Genomic DNA, 23,066 nt, shown 5'->3' with positions numbered 1-23,066 from the left:
GTAATCAAGTCACACATGCATGCTAATAGGAATGAGAGAAGTCTTGAGATGTGCAAAAAACAGAACATACCATAAATTAAAAAGAAAAACCACTCACCTCTTACCTTTAAGAGAGTATTTAGCTGCTGGAAATGCTTTTCCAACTTCTACCACATCCAACTTGGCACAAAACTAGCAGCTACTAGAGAGTTGGTGATTATAAATACTCATTTGGCCAGGGCTCAGAACTGACCCTTGGGCCACTATGAGGAAAGTTGACCTTTATGTCCCAGCACAACCATTTCCCAAATTTATCCATCAGCCCGTGGATGCACACAGGGCGTCACAATCTCACCTCACTTCCTTCACAGGCAACCTGTCCTTCCCTATCCTCTGGTCTTTGGGGGATTAATTTCTGTACTAGATTTTAATTCCTGCACAAGAAACACATGCAGGGGTGTGTCCTCAACCATTTTCATTTGTGGATCTACTCAAGCTATGCTTCTGGTTCCTGTGGTGTTCTGTAATCTGATGGGACTTCATCCAAGGTCAAGAGGTAAAGGTCTGGAAAACTACTAGGTATTACAGTCCTTTGGGGAAAAGCTCTTTTCAAGTTAAGATAACCAATTTGTAAACACATTTTCAGAATGCCACCAATTCATAAACAGGGAACTCTGTGTCCACTCATGCTTCTCAGAAGAACTCTCAATTGTTTTGAGCACTGTCTGGAAATTAGTTGATTGAAATAGTGGGATGATATTAAAAGTGTGGACTGAAATGTTACAGGGAAAGGGAAATAGTTTGAATTGAAGTGGGCCACACACGCAGGTGTCAGAAACCTCATCTTCCTGACAAATTCATAGCCATTATATTAATAAAATGTAAGATTTAGCTCATGTTGAAGAACAAAGAAGTACAAAGGAGTTTGGGGAAAGAAAGCTCATGAACATGAGCATGTTCAAATAGCTCAATCAAAACCATATTAATGGGACAAGAAAGGACAATTCTGTACTGGATGGCACAATTTATTCAAAACTGTCTGAATTCTCAGTATATATACCATGCACTGCGTTTCTGCTTGTGTCTGAGTCTTTGCGACCCCACACACTGTAGTCCGCCAGGCTCCTCTGTCCGTGGGATTTCCCAGGCAAGAATACTGGAGTGGGTTGCCATTCCCTTCTCCAGGGGGTCTTTCCCAACCCAGGGATCAAATCTGTGCCTCTTACATTGGCAGTTGGATTCTTTACCACTGAGCCACCTACTGCTCTGGGTTTAGCTCAATATATATTTCCAATAGGCAAGATCTTATAGATTACATATAAACTCCATATTTAAAAATTTATTGACAGCACACCACTTTCCAAATCTATGCATATAAAACAGGTGGCCTTTAAACATAATTTGAACATATAGATTTATATTTTGGTTTGACCAGTTATTAAAACTTAAAAATAATTACCTATCTTTCCTTGGTCTTCGTTTTTCTTCTTGGATTGATTTCTAAAGGGAATAGAATAATTAAAAAGAATATATATAACTTTATGATCTTAATATAATTAATGGATATATTACTATAGTATTAATATATAAAATTATATTTCACTGGGTTCTAGCTCAATATATTTGAACTTTTATATTTACATGTTGAAAAGAGTATATATGTCTTTTAGGCTAAGGAAACAAATACTGCAAACAAGCTGAAGATATTGTAACTGTGGAAACACTAAGGAAAGCATCAAGTTGACTGACACCATAAAAATGCAAGATAATAAAAATGACGATTATTAATAATAATGGTTTGTCAATATGAAGGGTTTTCCCAAGTTACCTTTATAGATACACTGATTATAGATACACTGATACACTGATTATAGATACAGATACACTGACATACACTGATTTTATTGATCACTTTTTTCTCATCGTTTATCATTTTAATACCCTAAAACGTTAGATGAGTCAAATAGCTCATAGTTTGCTTCTTCTTATTGGTTGGTATTGTAGCCAGTGGATGAGGCAGAAGTGAATGCTTACCTGCATCAAGTCTGGGAGAGGATCATTCTGAAAATAACAATGTAAGGGGCAGGACACCAAAGACATTCCAGCCCACCTTAACATTTCCTGTTAACTGCACATTCCTGGCCCAGATGCTGAGGCTAGGAGGCGCTTACAAACAAAGACGTACCAGCAGTGGTACAATGGCCCCCAGTAGTTCAGCTAATGATCCCCTGGGACCAGGGTGCTGTTTGCTGTGGTGGTTAGTGTTTTAACATGAGAGGTCCTGGCTCCTTGATCCATTATCTGAAAAAATGTCTCTCTTGTTCTCGACAACAACTTTCCATAATCTGAAGAGATGCTGAATGATGTTGAGTAACAGAGATCCTCCTTCTACAGCCAAGAATCAAATACTGCTCTGCCCTGGCAAGAACCACTTTTTCTTCTGGATCAGTGTTTCTGTCTGGGAGATGCTATGTACAAGTTGGTTCTCAGTTACTGAATTCTTAAGGAAGAAACATTGTCTGCACTTTTTTTTCGCTCTCGTCTGTGCTAGAATACTCTTATGACATGTAATTCAGTGGTATATTTTTCCCAAAATTATTTAAGATGGCTTATAATAGAAGCAATTATGTAGTCAAAGGAATAAAATAGGAGCTGTAAATAAGGAACAGAGAGAGAGAAAGATGAACTTTAAGACAGAGCTTTACATTTAATTGTCTCTTAGTTTCCTAGGCTCTAGGGCTAAAGTTAGGGATGTATGTGATGGCATTCTTCATCATGAAGGATACTGTACTATCTAGAAGAGGATTTAATACACATTTTATCACTGGGGGCTTTATATTAGGGGCACTTACATTCTCATCTGAGAGATATTGCAGGTTTGGTTCCAGGCCACTGCAATAAAGCGAGTATCACAATAAAGCAAGTCACACAATTTTTTTTTGGTTTCTAGGTGCATAAAAGTTACATTTACATGGGACTTGCCTGGCAGTCCAGTGGTTAAGACTCTGCACTTTCAATGCAAGAGGTGTGAGTTAGATCCCTGGTTGGGGAACTAAGATCCCACATGCCGTGTGGTATGGCCAGTTTACACAATGTACATGAGTGCTAAGTCGCTTCAGTCATGCCTGACTCTGTGCGACCCTATGAACTGTAGTCTTCCAGGCTCCTCTGTCCACGGGGATTCTCCAGGCGAGATACTGGAGTGGGTTGCCAGCCCCTACTCCAGGGGATCTTCTCAACCCAGGGATCGAATCCGCATCTCTCCTGCATTGGCAGGATGGTTCTTTACCACTAGCACCACCAGGGAAGCCTAGTTTATACTACACTATAGTCTATTATAAAGTGTGCAATAGCATTATGCCTAAAAAATGCATACCTTAATTTAAAAATTTAAAAATATTTTATTGCTAAAAATGCCATTAAAATGCTGGCAGAGGGTCTGAAATATTTCAAAAATTACCAAAATGGGACACAGAGACAGGAAATGAGCAAACTAAACTGTGTTGGGGAAATAGTGCCAATAGACTTTCTGAATGGTTTCCACAAAACTTCAACTTGTAAAAAAAAAGTACCTGTGAAGCACAACAAAATGAGGTATGTTTGAAATGCTAAGACCAACGATGTCTTGAATTAGATATCTTAAATTATATTTTAATTTTTATTTATATTTTGGCCACACTGCATGACCCACAGGATCTTAGTTCCCTGACCACAGATTGAACCCATGCTCCCTGCATCAGAAGTATGGCATGTTAACTACTGGACCACAGAGAAGTCCTCAATTAAAGTTTTGATATGACAAATTGCAAACCTGAAATTTAAAATGCAAATAAAGAACCAAATGTCCTGTGGCAGGTTCTTGCCAAACCAGAATAAAGAAGAAAGACAAGGAGACAGAGATGACTTAAGCATGAGATCTGGTGAGGATGTATTCTGAGGAAGCCTTTGAAAGAACAGAGGTCTGAGTTCGGCGGACTCTGAAGAAACCCTTCCTCGGTCACTGCATCTTACTCCATCTCCTTCCCACATGACATAAAGAAATTTGCTTTATGATAAAACTTGAAAATTCACCTCCATTACAACATAATGGACACATTCTTACTTTCCTTTGAATGCATTATGTATTCAGAGGTCTTCACAAGGATTAAGACAGGAGCCAAAATGCAGACATTAAAAAAGGGACCTGGGAGCGGGTCAAACCACCTGCTGCTGTGGTTCGGGGAAGACTCCAGAAAAATAATGGGACCAGAAGGGGCTTGTGATTGGACTGTGTCCATCACTCACTTTTTGAGGAAGCTGTTGGCCCTGAGTCATTTTGCTGATGGCCGCACAGTTTCTGGACGTTAGAGCAGACACCACACCCCGTGACAACAGAGCGATGTATTCAGCTAACATTCTCTCGTCCAAGCCACGATTCTCAGCCTCAGCTTACTCTTATTTTGGACAGGACAACAGCAACATTCTCCAGATGTAGGAGGTTAACAGAATCCCATCACAGAAGAGAGCTGGTATCGGCATGAAGGCAGCTGGAATGACCACAGTCAGTGGTGATGTCCAGGGAGAAACAAAAGCTGAATTAATAGGCGAGACACCTGTCAGCACAACTGCTCATGTCAGGCAAGCACGAGGGGCGCCACGTCCACAGTCTGGCAGCGCTGAGAATCTTGTCTAAATACGTCCCGTGTTTTTTTTTTAGCAAATAGGCTCATGATGAGCAACAATGGGGCTATAAGAAGGAGCAAAGTCTCTGTCTTCCTGGAGCTTCTAGTCCATAAGGGAGAGTCAGACAGGAGACACGCAGATACATATTTATACCTGCTATGAAGAAACATGAAGCTGGGCCAGGCAAATACAGAAGCAGGTGTTGCTTTAGATATGACTGTCAGGGAGCTTCTCTGATAAGCATAGATATGAATAAAGTACAGACATTTTTGCTGACTACAGTGGCCTGGGTCATGAAGAGAAGGCTTAAAATATGCAGCATATTTTAGAATGATGTTCATGAAAACCATTTAAAAGTATAGAAAGAGTTTTGATGTTTAAAGGGGATGAGGCTTCATCACAGCTTAAATTTCACTTAATGTGTAACTTCCCCAAATCCAGGGAAGGGCCAGATAAATATGAATCCATGGTGTGTTTTTACTTATAATAATATACTAGTTTTCTATGTTTTACGTTTCACTTCAGCCACAGATTTCAAGAGTCAGGGCTATAAAAGAGATTCCAGTCACTGATAATTTAAGATGTATGAAAACACATTATATTCATTTAAAAAATAACAGTATGATGACAAAGTAGGCTTCTTGAGAGTTGGGACTCACTTGTGAGTCAGCTATATATATTTAATATACATACTGATTTACAACATTGTAAATCAACCATATTTCAATTCAAAGTTGTATTTTGAAAATAAATGAAAAAATATAGAACCAAAATTGTGGTGATGGTTGTACAACTCTATTTACACTGAAAACCATTTAACTGTGTACCTTAGATGGATGAATTGTATGGCATGTGACTTACGTCTCAATAAAACTCTGTGCCTGCATATGTGTGTGTGTGTGTACCTATAGTATATAGGTCTGTGTGTCTGTGTATATATGTATCCATAGTATGTATTGTGTGTGTATGTACACACACACACACACACACACACACACACACACACACGTATGGGTGCCTTTGTCCATCACACAGAATATGTAAAATGAACACTAGGCATTTTGATATTTGAGTTTGGAGAGAGGGGTAGGTCTGAGCCAGAGACCAGGATTCAGGAATTGGTAGAAACGGAGGTCATGGCAGCTGATGAGAGCGTCTGAAGGTAATGGGATGAGAAGAGAATCTAAGATTGAATCCTACGCAACACCAAAGGGAATAGGACCCTTCCAAAGAAACTGGAGAAAAACCACCAAAGAGAAGGAAGAGGACTAGGAGAGGGCTGATCTGGAAGTCAAGCTTCATTTGATGCCAGGGAGATAGGAGACAATTCCAACTCACGGGAAACCTTCTCTGGGTTCTTTGGGACATGGAGAATTGTTGCTCTGTCAACCACGCAGCGGGAAGGGAATAAGTACTCCAAATAAAAGGACCAGCAGGAGCAAAAGACTGGGAGACATGGGAGGCTGTACACTGGCAAGATGCCAGGAGGTAACTCTGGTCAGTGGGGCTGGGAGGAGGCGTTGTCCCGGGTCCAACAAGGAAGGCATCTGGGTTTGATGCAGAAGGGGTGGCCAAGCTATTTAAGGTGCTACGCAGGGTGAGAATGACTACAGAGGCTGAGATCAGAAGCAATTAGGTGGGACCTGAACTATCCAGGTGAGGAATGAGATAGTCTGGAATAGGGTAGCTGCTGGGGTAGCCGGAGGAGGACGACGAATCAGAGCCAGCCTTTGTGGGGAGAAGACACACTTTCGAGTGACTGATCCGATGTCAGGTTTGAGATAGCAGGCAAGACTCGGGCTGCCTCCCAGTTTCCTGGTGTAGGTAACCAGGTGGATTCACGGAAAAACAGGAACCTGAGAGGAAGGACCAGCCGGCGGGTATGATGCCAAGAGCTCCCAGGCTGCTCACTATGACTCAACAGGAGATGTGGAATCAGAAGACCTGAGCACAGTGAACGGCCCTCATGGCTCAGAAGTGCCTCATCCACGTCTCAGAATCCTGATCCAGGAGATGGGGATGCCACCCTCCAGGCTCCTTCTCGAATTCGACCTCACAATGTGTGTGAACACACCTCACTCTGGACCTAGAATTTAAAAGGTCCTCAATAAGTATCTCCTTCTCCCCCTCCCTTTCTTGGGGACTCACCCTTTCGCACCAAGGGCCCTCTCTGGGAGAGCTCCTGCTGTGACACTTCTCTTTCTGAGTTGATATTTGCATATCGGTTCAAATTCAAGGACTAGCAGAGAAAACTTCTGGGAGGCCACAGGCCTGTGGGGGAAGGGTCGACCCTGAGGAAGAGAGGCCAGAGGACAGGCACAGGTCCAGGCCGTCAGCCAGGGGAGGGGCCGGGGAGGAGAAACCAACAGGCATCTGCTTCAAAGAGCCCTCTCTCTTGACAGGACTGTGTGGTCAGTTTCCCTGGTGGCCATTAGGGGGCACTACAGCTCCCATCTGATAATAAGATCGAGCCTCTGGTGGCTCAGAAGGTAAAGAATCTGCCTGTAATGCAGGAGACGCAGGTTCAATCCTTGGGTGGGAAGATCCTCTGGAGAAAGGAATGGCTACCCGCTTCAGTTTTCTTGCCTGGAGAATTCCAAGGACAGAGGAGCCTGGCAGGCTACAGTCCATGAGGTTGCGATGAGATGGACATGACTAAGCACCTAACACACATACTTACATGAAGCAGAGAATAGTATGTGGAGTCTTCAGAGTTATTTAGTGTTTTGGGTTTTCGAGGCCGCCTCGGGGGTCTCAATATTTTTGGCTCCTCTCCTTTTGAGATACCTACAAGAAAGGTGATCATAAATAAGGACTTCATTACCAAAGGATTTATTCAGCAATGTTTTCCTTTAGAGTTAAAGAACAAATTATATACATACAACTGAGGCTAAAACTGAAGAAAAAGGAAATTCCTTTGTTGCCCCCACCAACCCTTATTATAATCTTCACCACCTGCTTCCTTCCAATTGTCTGATGGTCTAGGACTTTGAGAAGAGGGCAAGAGGAAGGAAAGAATTGCACAGTTTGTAACATGGAACAGCAGCTCAGAGGATGAGTGGGGCGGGCAAGGGAAAAAACAGCCATAAAATCTTAGAAAAGGAGGATAATGCTCACAGAATCCCCTGTTGCTGGCCTTATACAGTGACCCACCTATCCATCCATTCATCTGGTCATCCGTCCATCCATCCATCCACACACTGCATGATCCTCACTCTAAAGCACCACCTCATATTATGGCCCAAAACAAGGGACTGCTATCTGCAGGCGGGCCTCTTTTCTAGAAGTCTAATCTAGTCTTTCAACAATATTTAGAATCTCAAACTATTAGGATGTTCAGATTAGACTTTAAAAATGCCGGCAAAGAAAGAATTAAGTTTGTCCTCCTTCCCTTGCTCTGTCACAGAGCCAAGTTCTCCAATCTGTAGCAACGTCATCAGAGCTCCTGATGGGCTTCACACTTGGCAGTCGGTGCTCCTCACAAATGGCTTTTTACGCACTGAGCTAATAGGCCTCTTGTGGCTCAGACAGTAGAGAATCTGCCTATAATGTGGAAGACCTGGGTTTGATCCCTGGGTTGGGAAGATCCCCTACAGAAGAGAATGGCTACCCACTCCAGTATTCTTGCCTGGAGAATCCCATGGACAGAGGAGCCTGGTGGACTACAGTCCATGGGGTCGCAAAGAGTCAGACAGGACTGAGTGACTAACAATAGGCCTCTTACAAAGAATTTCTGTCTATTTTTCATGATTCTTGATCCCCATACCTGAAAGCATCTGTACAGGAATCTCTGCACGAAAAAATATTTCAAAGTTGGGCAAGGAGTGCGGTGCAGGTGCTTAGTGGGGAATGGCCTATATTCAACAGATATCTGAGCACACATTTTCTAGTGGGACTTTAAGGGCATCACTAGATCATTACTGCATATAATAATGGGGTAATAATAATTCCTAATCCTCAGAGGTAGAAATACACAGAGAAACCAAATTGTTCCAAATCTTTCTAATCAAATCAAGTCAAATCTAATCAAATCAAAGAATATCTCCTACTTATATGTGTAAGCAGCCATGACTGCCAGCATAAAACAACTCTAACCAGGATGGAGACCCACAGATGGCTAACTTCCTAGTCCCAGCCCCAGCCCCCTGTGAGAACAAACTTATCACCAGAGCATTCACATCCTAACGTTATCCACTTCATTCATTTTTAAATGTATGGGAAGTTGCTGGATGACAAAGATCAGCTAGTTGGGAGTATGTCATTGCGGTGTAAGGCAGGGAACAACGTGGACCAGAGAAAAGCAGGACAATCATTCATCACTGTCATTTTTGGAATAAAACAAAAGAAACTGAGATCTTGGTACATGAGATCACATTTATAGACAGCAGAGGGAAAATTTTAAAAGTAGTGAATTCAAAAGAATCCTGGAATGTATGGGATGGTCACATTTACATAAAATTATAAAGATGCATGAGGGAATGTGCATATTACAGATATAATCTCAAAAGATGTTGAATTTTCAGAATTTCTAACTAATTCTATATCTTGCAGAATTAACTTTTTTCTTCACCAGGATAATGTGAAGGTTGGGCTGAATAATCTTAAGAGGTGTCTTCCCTTCAGATACGACCATATTAGTGGGCAGCCAGTAGGTGAAAATTATTGAGAAACATACTCAATAGAGTCTGATCCTTCAGATTAAACCTCCCCAGAATATTTTGCATTTTTGAAGAACAAATTGCCCATGAGGTTATCAGCATACAAAGATTTCAGAAAGGCACAAGTTTATTTTGCCCTCTAAATTTTTGTTCCTTTGGGGGCGTACAAACATTGCCTGCCAACGTCATCCTAACTCCTTAATTATAAAAGTGACATAAACATTTATAATGACAAATTACCAGCAACACATCAATGTTGGCAGTAGCATAATTAGGTTTATGACCATTTTGTGTGATGTGCATGATACATATTAGCTCTTAAAGGTTGTTGCTATATTAAATAGCCAGAAGGTAAAACACTTATTTATATTGTAGTTCTGCTAATAATTTCATTAAGTGTTTGAGTCTGTCAGGAATGCACATTTAAAAAATAATGAAAGGACAAATCTCAACATTTTGCATTCAGAAGGCAGAAGACAGACTTAAAACACATTGCCAATATTTGCTCTAGAAAATTAAATTTCAGCATTATTCTCATTTCATGATAATTATACTATTTTACTTAAGTAAACATGCAGAATATAATTTGCCAAAGTATCACATGTCTAAATCAGATATTAACAGCATAGAAATGCATTGATGTTACTGTTTCTTCCTTAAGAAATCTGTTTTTCAGTTTTGGTAAATTTCTATTTACAAATGGTCGGCCTGTGAACTTGAAGCAATATAAGGACCCAGAAGAAATCTTAGAAGGGAGGAATGCTCATGGCTATGTGTTAAAGGCAGGATTCACCATAGTTTGGATTGCAACCTCCCTTCAGGAAGCTGCTCTCTCTGCCTTTCACCTTGTCTGCCCTTCAGCCAGGCTAGGTGCCCTTGGAGAGAACTGGGTGCAGATTCCGAGCTTGTGTGGATAATTCAGTCCCTCTGTGCTCCTCTCTGCCTTGCACTGCCTCATGCTCTGAGTTCCCAGAGATATTTTCACTTCTCATGCTCGTTCTAGATCCGACCACTTGTTTTCCTTCCTCCTTCCTTTGGAGTTTTCCTGAGATGATGTGTTATAAGCGCAGGTGCCTCTGCTCGAAGTATCCAGAGCACTTCAGGCGAGCCTAGTGTTCAGCGGATCTGTCTCCAGGCTCCCTCTGGCCTCAGAAGGCAGCTGCCAGCCCCACCCCCATTTGAACCTGCTCAACAATTACTTTGGCTCTTCTTTCTCTTTGTCCAATTTTTCCCCTTTGATGTGGACCCTTTAAAAAGTCTTCTGAATTTGTTACAATATTGCTTCTGCTTTATGTTTTGTTTCTTTGACCACAAGGCATATGAGATCTTAACTCCCCAACCAGGGATTGAATTTGCATCCCCTGCATGGGGAGGCAAAGCCTTAACCACTGGACTGCCAGAGAAGTCCCTCTTTGGCTCTTTTGTTTTTTTTTTTCCATCAGCAGACCACCGATGCCCGAGAGCCAAGTCAGATCTGTCCTCCTACAGCTCATGGGCTTTGAGCTCTCTGTCCCCTCAGATTTGAGAACTCTGCATCAGGACCTCGAAGTGAGCATTTAGCTTTTCAGTTACAGTCTTAGGTTTGGGAAAGAGGCTGCTCCCAGCGTGCCCCTCACATTCTCTTCTAAACTAAAGTCACAGGAGAAACAGGAGAATGAAGCAGCTTTGCTTGTGTGGTGAGAACCACAGACGTCCCCTCTGGACCACCATCTGTCTCTTGGAAGTGCTCACTACCTATCTGTCATTTACTCCCATCTTCTCTGTTGGGCAGAGGTCATGGATTAGAAACCTCAGAGGCTCGTTAGTTTTGTTCTGGTCCATGCAGTTAGGTTCTCCCTCACTCCCAGCCATCCTGCATACATACAGGAGTGCACCCCACCAGAAACACAGGGGGAACGCACACAATGATGCTGATGGGCTGAAGAGTGCCACCTGTGCTGAGTCTCACACGGAGCCCTGAGCACGCATCCTGTGTGCGACCATCCATGGGACTAAGGAGATAGTCACACAACAAAAATACATGCTTACCTGGCTGAAGAATAAGGAAAACTCAGGGGTGGCATTTAAAAGACTCTCAATAACCTCTTGCTTTTTTTTCAAGATCATATTGGTCTTAATCTACCTAAAAAAATATTTGAGTATATGGCCTGAGGTGAAAACCTACATTAATTTTTTTTCCTAAGAGCCAAATTTTAGAAAATTATTTATTGATTATTAGTCATTTTCTCCAATTGGTCTTTAAAAAAAACACAGAATAGAAGAATACTATCTGGTTTTAAACAAGCAACATTTAGCCTTTCTGGTTTTCCCCACCTCCCCACCCTGCCCACACTTTGTAACAATAGGATAGGTGGTTCCTCTCAAGGTAAGGTGAAACACATCAATATTTTTAAAAACCCACTATCCCTTCCGAGGGAATGTCTGGTCACAGGCATGACCATTGGATATGGCAAGCAAGCTTTTGGTGACACAAGACAGTCTGGCAGCAAAGATGACCCATCCGGAGATGGCATTCTAGTGTTCTCCCACCTGGAGGGGAAGCCCTGTGCAGGCTGCAGGAACGTTACTCAGATTCTTCATTTTATACAGAACGGACTCTGAAGGTAGGGAGGGATGGAGGGCATCCACCCTACCTGGGAGCAAGCACTTGGTCCCTCCTCCACCAGTCTCCTGGCTTCTTGCAGGGGTCCCCAACCTTTTGGGCAGCAGGGACCAATTTCATGGAAGACGATTTTTCCGTGGATGGTGGGGAGAGATGAACGGTTTCTGGATGATTCAAGTGCGTTACATTTATTGTGCACTTTATTTCTATTATTATTATTACACCAACTCCACCTCAGATCATCAGGCATTAGATCCTGGAAGCTGGGGACCCCTGCTCTAGAGCTCTGTATTGGATGATCTTGTTAGTGAACCACTTGACACGGGAGAAGATTAAGTGACTTATTTACAGGATTCTCATTCCAATTCTGCAGTCTTGTACCCCATAGCTAGCTAGATCAGCTAGCAGTTTGCCAAGGTTCTTTTAAAAATGATTTTTAAGGGCTGTTTATATTCCAGATATGAATGTGTCATTACTTATTAATCATTTTCTTATTGCCTAATTTTATTTTTGGCCATGTACATAATTTTTCTCTTTCAGCTCTGATTAGCTCCTTAGGCTACGTTCTTATAAGTGGGTTTACTGGGAGAATGATAGAAACTATTTCAAAGCTTTTCTTTACATATTGCTAAATTGCTTTCTGAAATGTTGAGTCTTTAGTCTCATCATTAGTGTTTGAGGATAATTAAACTAGCCCATTCTCATCACTGTTATATATTTTTTCATCTCTGCCATTGTGATGAGTAAAAACAGTAACTCGTTTTAATTTATATTTTTAATTTCTAGAATGATTCTATATATGCTTGCTTTCCATTTGCATTTGTTCTTCTATAAATAAATCAATGTCTTGTGCCCATTTTTCCATTGAGTTAGTGTTTTTCTTAACAATTTATGAGGTCATTCTACATTACATATAGCAACCATTTCTCCATTTGTTCTAAATATTTTATCCAGATTGTCTGTAGCTCTTTAACTTGAAACGATGCTTTCTAATCTCTAGACGGTTTTAACATTTGTACAGTCTAAATCGACCACTATTTTTCTCTGTAATTCCTTTTATTACTTCTTCTCATGCTTTGTTGGCTCCTAAGCAGAGATTGTGAAAGAGTCAGTTCATATTATTTGGTTTCCCTTAATTTATTTCTCACATTTAAATCATTAATATGTCTGGTTAATATTGGGGTATTCTGTATAAGGTAAGACTTTTATTTATTCTCTTCAAATCAGAAAAATTTAAGCATTATCAGAAAATGTAATTTGGTTCAATTCTGATATTTGGGAGTTTATGTACTAGACCAGAATGTCTAGTTATAAGAAAAAATTTTAAATATACTAGATATTTAAGAAGGTATTTTCTCTATGTGGTATGAAATTATAAACTATGCGAATTTACTTTGTTGACTATATTATTTTATCAAATATGCTATGTAACATCCCTTTGAATTGATCTCATGTAGCTAAGTAATATGGTGTCAAAATATGTAAAGAAAAAACTGTTTTCAGTGCTGCAGACATGCTTAGTCTTTTTTTGTCATGCAGTTTCTAATATGAAATTTAACAGGAAGTTAGATAGAAATACACTGTTCATTGCTTGCTGCTTCCATGGAAGCTCCATGTCTTCTGTAGTTTAGAACAGATAAAAATTATAGAATGAGAAGACATAATTGGGGTACAAAAAGTTTAGCTGTTTCCATTTAAGGCTGCTAAGTCAACTGTTTTGTCAGAATTAAATCCATTAACTCACCAAAAATCAATAATTCAGTGTAAACCTATGTGAGGCAAATAGATCTTTTATGTTAGCATTTAATATATTAAAATGATAAACATAAATGATACTCACTGAATTGTAAGGTTGTAAATAAAATCATTTGGTTTTGGATATTGAAGGTTGTTGTTATGAAAGATTTGGGGGGAATTAGTATTATTTCCTTTTTTAAAAGATTTTTTTATGTTGACCATTTTTAAAGTCCTTTTTGAATTTGTTTCAATATTGCTTCTGTTTTACATTTTGGTTTTTCAGTTGCAAGGCATGTGGGATCTTAGCTTTGCAACCAGGGATTGAACTAACACCCCCTGGATTGGAAGGTGAAGTCTTAATCACTGGACCACCAGTGAAGTCCTAGTATTATTTCTAGTGAAGGCAGAATAGTAGCAAATAAGTTTAGGAAGACAAGTGCTCACTGGAGTATGTTGGGTGTGAAGCAGTATAACTTCTGATCCCCCTTTAAAAACATTCCTATAAAATATATGAACCAACGTTATTTGAGCTACTTGGCCTTCACATGAATGTAAACATATTTACAGTTACATGTAAAGATATATTCTTGGATAGTTTGCAAAATGCATTTCTAGGGGCCAGCATTTAAAATGCTAGGCATACCTAAAAAAATACAAAATCTGCACCATAACACCTAAAAAAATACAAAATCTGCACCATAACACCTAAAAATATTAGGACTACTACATGAATCTAGATGCCATAAAAACTTAGAAATAAGCAGAAGCAACACAAAAGCATTTTCATTCTATCTACTGTATGTAGGCATGGCAAGGGGCTGCCATGACGCAGAGCTGAATTTACTGATGGTATTGTGTAAACGAAGCATGGGGATTACGATAGTGTCCTTATTTGTTAACCTTGCAATCCATTAAAAAATTATAGCCTGTTGGACAGTCATAGCCTCTTTGTGAAAAGAGAGAAAGAAAATATGCTTTTGTGTTACCAGGGTATATTTTTCCTACAATTAATCTTTTTCTTCTCTTCACAATGGTCAACACAAATTTCCAGGTGCACCATAAGTAAGAAGAAGAACATCTCCCCCTGAAAAAGGAGTAACTCTGCACATTATTCAAAGAAATAATGCAATGTCATTGTACACTTCTGAACACAACAGCATAGACTCTGTAGTCAAATGGCCACTCTCCAGTTATATAAATCCTGTACCATATTTCTCTCAAGGAAAATGCAGGTGCAGTTAAGTCCTATGAAATTCAACATATAACAATTTTATCAAAACAAAGACAAAACAAGCAGTTGGTTGACTATTTTATTTTTAAACTTCATACTTAGTTCACACTTAGTTCCTCAGTTTTCATTTGGACATTATTTACTGGTTTAGTGAATGGGGGCAGAGTGTGACTTAGGTTGATAAAAAGAAAATTTAATAGTGCATCTAGGTCTGTGAATCTGAACCTTCTAGATTCATACCTTCTACTTAATGTACAGATTTCAACAGAAGAAATAGATATATTTCACTTGTTTGTTCCCTCTTATCAAAATTGTACCTTGCTCTCTGCCTCCCACCCTCAACTTCATCCCTTTCTATTTCCTTCTGGTGTCCTAAGCCAAGTTCTAGTTAAAGTGTATATGGGGGGGGGGGGGCAGGCGGAGAATGAAATCAGAAAAGGTAGGAGATATGTGGAATATTCTGGAAAAGTGTGTATCAACATTAAAAAATGAACTGAAATGATGGTTCCTGAGAAGATAGAACACAGTCACTTCAAATCTTCCACAGAATAAAGGTAGGCAACTAACAAACAATCAAGTATCTGGCTTTTCCTGTCCCTTCTGGAAGTTCCAACCCTGCCCATTTTTACCTGAGAGGCACTGATGAGAAGAAACTCGTCTAGTAATTGGCTTATGAGGATAGACTCCAAAATAAAGAGGCTTCAGTTGCTGTGACAAGGTCATTTCATTCAGTTTTTTCTGCAGAATGAAATATTCTTCAGATAGCTTTGAGACCTAAAAAAGAAGGTCAGGTGTTCAATTAAATCAAGGAAAGGACTTCAGCCATCTCCACAGACACCCTGGGGATCTGATCAATTTCTGATCGGCTCTCTGTGGGGTTCTCGTGTCCTTCTTCTCCGGGACTCCCCTTGACCCTGCCGCAGGTCAGACAGAGTGCTCACTTGAGGAAACCTCCTGTTCTGTGCATTTTCCAATCCAAACTGCCAAACACGCCACCCTCCAGAAGCCTCCCTGCTGGTGACTCCTTCCTGGGGTCCTTGAGCTCTGTCTTTCCTCCTTAACCATTCTGCTGCCCTGGCTTTTCTTTTACCCTGAGGAACCCGTCTGCTGACTTAGACTGTATTAACTCCCTCCTTTCCTGTCCAGGCTTCTTCACTTGGCTCTATTTTTTAATTTTTTAAAAACTTTTTATTTTGTGTTGGGGTATAGCCGATTAACAATGTTGTGACAGTTTCAGGTGAACGGTGAAGGGACTCAGCCATACATGTAGAGGTATCCACTTTCCCCCAAACTCCCCTCCTATCCAGGCTGCCACATAATGTCGAGCAGAGTTCCCTGTGCTGTACAGTATGTCCTTGTTGGTTATCCACTTCAAATATACTGGAGTGTACATGTCCACCCCAAACTCCCTAATTACCCCTTCCCCTCATCCTTCCCCCAGCAATCATAAGTTCATTCTCTAGGTCTGTGCGTCTGTTTCTGATCTGTGAGTTCACTTGCATCATTTATTTTTTGATTCCACATATAAGGGATGTCATATGATAGGGCTACTTTCTTCCTCTTTCCATCTGGGCCCCTCTCTCTACCCTGTCTGATAATACAACCTGCTAGGTTGAAGTGGGGCTCCTCCTTTTCTGTCTCTACCTCTGCTCCTGTGAGCACTGAACCCATTCCCATGCTGTTATTAGGCAGCTCTAGGTATGGTGATTGCAGCCATGAAATTAAAAGACGGTTACTCCTTGGAAGGAAAGTTATGACCAACCTAGACAGCATATTAAAAAGCAGAGACATTACTTTGCCAACAAAGGTCCATCTAGTCAAGGCTATGGTTTTTCCAGTGGTCATGTATGGATGTGAGAGTTGGACTGTGAGGAAAGCTGAGCGCCAAAAAATTGATGCTTTTGAACTGTGGTGTTGGAGAAGTCTCTTGAGAGTCCCTTGGACTGCAAGGGCATCCAACCAGTCCATCCTATAAGAGATCAGTCCTGGGTGTTCATTGGAAGGACTGATGCTGAAGCTGAAACTCCAATATTTTGGCCACCTCATGCGAAGAGTTGACTCATTGGAAAAGACCCTGATGCTGGGAGGGATTGGGGGCAGGAGGAGAAGAGGATGACAGAGGATGAGATGGTTGGATGGCATCACCAACTCGATGGACATGAGTTTGAGTAAACTCTGGGAGTTTGTGACGGACAGGGAGGCCTGTCGTGCTGCGATTCATGGGGTCGCAAAGAGTCAGACACGACTGAGGGACTGAACTGAACTGGGGTAGATGCCCAATGACTGTACATCTGAACATCTCAGTCCCAGAGCAGGTCAGGGTCCTAATCTCTGCTTTGGTCTTTAGAGTGAGCATGTTAATTACAAGGAAAGGAAAGACTTCATGTATGTTAAACTCATTATTTCCATGTGCTTACACCAAAAAGGACAGGAAGGGGCTGAATTTATCAGTGACTGGTCTATGAATAGCTAGAGGTTGTAGATGTTCAGGCCACATCCATAGCAGTCTGAGGGTGTCCACAGGCAGTTACTGTGTGTCTTGTGGGCTCAGCCACCATCAGACAATAAGTAGAGATTAGGGACTCGGGAGTAATAGGTAATAACCAATTATGATATTTCTAACCCATTACGCTATTTCTTCTATGATTTCATACACTATTGACTGACTACCCTGGTAGTACATACTCATTTACAGTATGCATTTTAGAGGTCATCTAGTGACACTCCTTCACTTTATACAGGAGAATATAAGGGTGCTGACACCTAAAGGGATCTTCTCAAGGTCAAATACCTAGAAAGAGAGAGAGCCTGAAGGGGGCATGGACAAGGCCGTCCCTGTGATCTCTCTATAGCACTAATTTATCAGAGTTCCATGTACAGTAAGTCCCCTACATACACACCTTCAAGTTGTGAGCTTTCAAAGATGCAAACGTGCTTTCACACGTCCAATCCTGTCAGGTCACGTGTCTGGCATACACTGTCACGTGTGTGCATCCTCCACGGGTTTTGTGTACTCCACTGGACAGCGCTGTGTAGAGTGCACTAGTTCAGTGTCTTTATTTATTGCCTGCTCACTTGATGTCAACCCCTGCAGGCCAGCTGTTGTATGGCACTACTCTACTTTTCAAGGTACTGTACTGTAAGATTAAAAATGATTTTATTTTTGTTTTTATATATTATTTGTGTGAAAAGTTTTATAAACCTGTGGCAGTACAATATATATAGCTGATTGCATTCGTTGGGTACTTAGGCTAACTCTGTTGAACTTAAGAACAAATTGGACTTATGAACACACACTTGGAACGGAACTCCCTTGTGTCTGGGGGACTTACTGTACACTCAGAAGAAGTTCTATTGCCCCTTTTACAAACAGCTGAAACACACCTATGAACAGCATGAGATATTCTTTAAGAGGGAATTTTCCTTTGTGATTTTTCTTTATGGTTCCTCGTTGTTATGATGGAACATGCAGATGTTCATCTTCACTGCACATGTGTTCAATAATGCTACTCACCTGATTCTGATGCATAATTATGTCTTCTTAAAATATGGGGTAGAGAAAGCATAGATTTTAGGAGATTTTGAAAACTTTTTTAACACTATAATGGGAGATCTCAGAAACATGGAAATTTGCATTGTCAAATGCCAGCATTTTAGTAGGCTATATCACTCATTGACTAGTCTCCTTACTTCACTAGATCTCTATCATATTTTATACTGTTTTTATCATAGAAAACTGTTTTAAAATATGTGGCTATTTGAATAGCACAGCCTCTGAAACATTTTATTGAAAAGGTTTGCAGTCTCATAAAAACAGATGAAACAGTTACCAATTGTTTGTTTAACTCAGTTATTGTGGAGTTCCTAGAGATCTGTACTAGTAAACACATGTTCGTTTACATACCTGTTTTGAAAAAATTGCCAAATCACATGCTTCTTTTTCTGAAATTGCTTTTGTGTCTTTATCACTCTTCATCCCGATGCTACAGGGGTCCTCAAGTTTTGTGGGGTAGGAATATAAATTGTGAGTATTTCTTGCTACTTCTGTCGGTGCTGCAACGACCTTTTGATTTCTAAAAGAAGACATCCTGTCCTTCCGTAACTGCTGCCTCCTCTTGTAGCCCCGGTATTTGTTCTGAATGAACACTGCGGCTCTGTCCTCTTCCTGAGCTTGCATGGCTGGTCTCCCCTGCCTCTCCCGGACCGCCCCGTGGCTCAGACGGCTCCTCTGACGGCTGCACAAAGGTGCATTCTGGGTGATCACAGATGTCTTCTTTTCTTTGTCCTTGCTATTTTCATTTTGACAAACCAACCTCTGGCTGAGACAAGGTTCTAATGTCTTTTTGCAAGGAGACTTGTTAGGACCTGGAGTCTCCTTGTCTGCTGACCAAAGTCCCGGGTAACTTGGCCTTTCTGGTAGGGTCTTCCGTTCTAGACATGCTGCTTTCAAGTCTTTGAAATTCCTTTCCTCTGTGTACTTCTGATAAAAATTCTCGACCACTGTGTCCTCCTTTCCTATTTTCCTTATCTCACTATTTTCTTCCAAGTCTTTCATATACTTGTTACTAGTGTTTACTTCTGCCCAAGCGTCCTGCACCAGATCTAGTTCTTGCTTAGCCTCTTCCTCATACATGTTGTTCATTTTTTTCTGAGTCTCATATCCTCTGATGTTACTTTTCATAGCATTCGTGGCTTCCCCCTCAGCTTTGAAAGTACAAGTCTTCACTACAGATGTACTCCCTTTATTATTAATATTTGGAGCTGGAATGACGGTTTCATTAGCAGAGACTGAATTCTCTGTCTGTTTTTTCACAAAAGATTCCCTGTGTAAAATATATTGCATCAGAATATATGATACTAAACTAGAGTTTATTACCTTGCTCAGCAATAGCACATGTTATATTGGGAGAAAAGCAAAAGAGACAAAAAAACTCAAAATTAAAAACTTATCATGTCACAATAATCAAGTGTTTGCCCAAATTGTCCTCTCTAGGGACAACCGTGATGGCTACTCAGATAATGAGAGAACCAGCATCAACTTAAGAGTGAGAAATAACCTAGCATTACTTCACTTACTGAGGTATCAAAATTCTAGGAATTTAATCACTTCAAGGAGAAAAACCAATACTGCATATTAATACATACACGTGAAACCTAGAAACAGGGTACAGATGGACTTACTTGCAGGCAGGAATAGAGATGCAACGTAGAGAATGGACAGGACATGGGGCAAAGGGGGATGGAATGAAGAGAATGAACTGATGTATTTGGACTGCCATGTGTAAAATAAAGAGCTAATGGGAACCTGCTGCATCACACAGGGAGCTCAGGTCAGTGCTCTATGAGGACCTAGATGAGTAGAATGAAGGAGGGGATGTGAAGAAGGTCCAAGAAGGAGGAGACATGTGTGTATACATAGAGCTGATTCACTTCATGGTAGAGCTGAAACTAATACAACATTGTAAAGCAATTATATTCCAATTAAAAATAAAGAGATATGTCCTTTTCCAAACAAAGTACCTACAGTGAAAAGTATGTAAACTATATAGTGTAGAAACTATATCTAGATTTGAGACCAGTACTGGGGATGTTCATTAGGCTGGCATGCTGTACTTTGATAACCTCTATGTCTACGGATCACAGAAAATATCTTACAAAATTAAAGGAAAAGCAGTGTTCCTGCTACAGTTCATGATCTTGTAATATGCTGGCCAAAATTTCACAGCTATGCCTTTATTAATATCCTTTCCAAAGGATACTTGGAATGATTTTCCCTTAACTTGAAAATAAGATTTTTTCTTAAGAAGGAAAGTGTGGTTATTGGAATGAAATGCCAACAAACTCTCAAATAGGATAAAGGACACAGAAGTGGCCACAGGGTGTCCACTGACATTTGATGCCTCACTGTTAGGAACCCAGTTAGGTATGAGAAAGACTATGGACTTTATTTCATGACTTTTCAGTGTGAAAAATCTATAATGTCAAGACAGTATAAGAATGAATATTATTTTACCTTTTATTTTCAAAGTTTTTCTTGTAGTCAAATTCCTGATCTTGAGCCTGAATGGTTTTTACTGCTGTGTTTTGTGTGTTAACAATTTCCTTCCTTTGTTTCCTGGCTAGATGGCCTCTTGCAGCTGAAACATACAAAGCCCAGAGTAATGTTAATTATAATACATAATAAATATTACTTCAATGGGTAGAAACAAATGAATTTTGACCATCAATGTCAAAGAGGAAAATGAAATTAAAGACTACAAATAAAATAGGTTTGTAAAAAAATATGGGACTCATTAACAAGACTGTTCCAGATGACAAGCTTTAGCAAGAAAATAATTAAAGTACCTTTCATGTTAAGGGGAGTATTAATATGAAACTAAAATGATAGAGATGACCTAAGTTGATGAAAAAGACAAAATGGACTCACTCATTTCTTTAAAATCTGCTGATGTTTATGTTCCTTTCATTTTTGCCATGTTCAAATTATTCATGGGAGAAAATCCCTATTATTTAAGTACATGGCTTGGACCTTTTGGCCAATTATCTTTGGAGCCAGATATATTTCAAAATTCAGATTTAAAATTTAAAAAAAATTTTTTAGAAAGGTAATTCAGGACAAATTAACATATATTCGGTAACATTCCCCATGGCAATTCAGCATTTCATAATCAAACACATGATTATTTTGCTAGAAAAACACACAATTGTTACTAACTGGGATGAATAAAGGACTATGAATATTGGGTCATGTTTCACTTTCAAGTGAGTTATGAAAAATCTCTTCTCAGTGTTTTATGAAGTTTGGAATTGAGGATAAAGAATTAAATCTCAGTTATAGGGTTTTCATTTTTGATGACCCAGTGAGAAGTTAAGGGCTTAAAAGTTGATGAGCTTTTACAGATTGACAGAAGTGGACCTCAAATCTGCTCTGCCCACCATGGCAGTGTTCTTCAGAATGTAGGTTGCAAATAAATGATGGATCATAAAGTCAATTTACTGGGCCAGATCTAGCATCTAGAAGTGAAATGGAATAAATCAGAATAGAAAACTATCAGAGTGCATTGTGCATAGTATGTATATTGGGTTACAGAGTAAAATATACTTTTTACTATGGATATTTAGTCAAAAGTCTTTAAAAGATACTGTATCGAGCCATGCTGGATTCTAAATTTTGCTTCTTATAGAAAAACAGAAAGTGAAATCCAAACTCCATTAATATGTTTAATAAAAACTTGTGACATATGACTATAAATATTCTTTCCCTATGGTTAATAGAAAGAAATGGATGCCCTTTAACAAAATGAGATTTCATTAAGTTGTCAAAAATTATGGCAAGTGTAACCTTTGGAATAAAATAGGGAAAATAATATTGTCCAATGGGTTATAATAATATGATTCTTGAAATGTACAATTAATCCAGTATCTTGCACAATAGGTCAATTGTGTTTCAATGTGACAGCAAATTTAAAAATTATTTTGTTTAAAACATTTATCCAGATATTAAAAGTGTCAATCTCTAAAACAATCATTCAGATTTAATACAGAGACAGTATCAACAGTTTGAAATTAAACACAAAACCTACATAAGACTGGAGGTTTGTAAGTAAGATTTGACTTCATGCCTACATCTAAACATAGCATTATATTTTGTTACACAGTGAGATGCTCTGAGTGGTTACCTGACTGTATTATTATAGCGCTCTCTTTCCTTTTCTCCTGTATTTTTTGGTATCTTCTTGAATCCAAGAATCCTCTGACACAGGCTTGAATCAAAATCAGCTTGTCAATGGCTTCCTTTCGCATTAAATTTAACTGTTCCACATGATAATACTTAAGGAACACCTTAAAAGAATTAAAATAAAATGCAAATAAAACTGTGGCATGCAGGTATGAAACAGTTGTGCGGTGCTCAGATTATGTTCAAAATATTTTTTTGACTTTGGAAATCATTATCTTTTGCTTCTTTGGCCTGGATGTTGCTATCACCTTATAGATTTTTATATTTGAAGACAGTCCCTCTTTGAGGTCGCAAAGAGTCTGACACGACTGAACGACTAACACTTTCACTGTCACATAGTTTAACAATCATACTGTTTCTTTGCAATAGGTATCTAGCTTTTGTTGGATGGCCCAGTATGAGTGGAAGATATCAAACTCTTTCATAAAAGTTTTAGCAATAGATACTCTGGGCAAAGCT

The 23,066-nt window shown here is 39.8% G+C and overlaps 1 protein-coding gene across 7 annotated transcripts in view; it reads right to left on the bottom strand.

Annotated features, from left to right (window-relative positions):
• MYO3A (myosin IIIA) overlaps nt 1-23,066 on the bottom strand; it is a 179,921-nt gene that overhangs the window by 7,874 nt on the left and 148,981 nt on the right. For all 7 annotated transcript variants that reach the window (XM_043479923.1, XM_043479920.1, XM_043479919.1 and 4 more), the window contains 6 exons: nt 22,549-22,711; nt 20,883-21,006; nt 18,774-19,692; nt 15,499-15,643; nt 7,322-7,428; nt 1,439-1,479 (listed from right to left, as the gene is read on the bottom strand). In XM_043479923.1, the coding sequence (XP_043335858.1) occupies nt 1,439-1,479; nt 7,322-7,428; nt 15,499-15,643; nt 18,774-19,692; nt 20,883-21,006; nt 22,549-22,711 (1,499 nt within the window). The remainder of the gene's footprint in view (nt 1-1,438; nt 1,480-7,321; nt 7,429-15,498; nt 15,644-18,773; nt 19,693-20,882; nt 21,007-22,548; nt 22,712-23,066) is intronic.

The sequence above is a fragment of the Cervus canadensis genome, chromosome 10 (genome assembly GCF_019320065.1).
Source record: "Cervus canadensis isolate Bull #8, Minnesota chromosome 10, ASM1932006v1, whole genome shotgun sequence".
NCBI lineage: Eukaryota > Metazoa > Chordata > Mammalia > Artiodactyla > Cervidae > Cervus > Cervus canadensis.
This window is presented reverse-complemented; position numbering and strand designations above follow the sequence as displayed.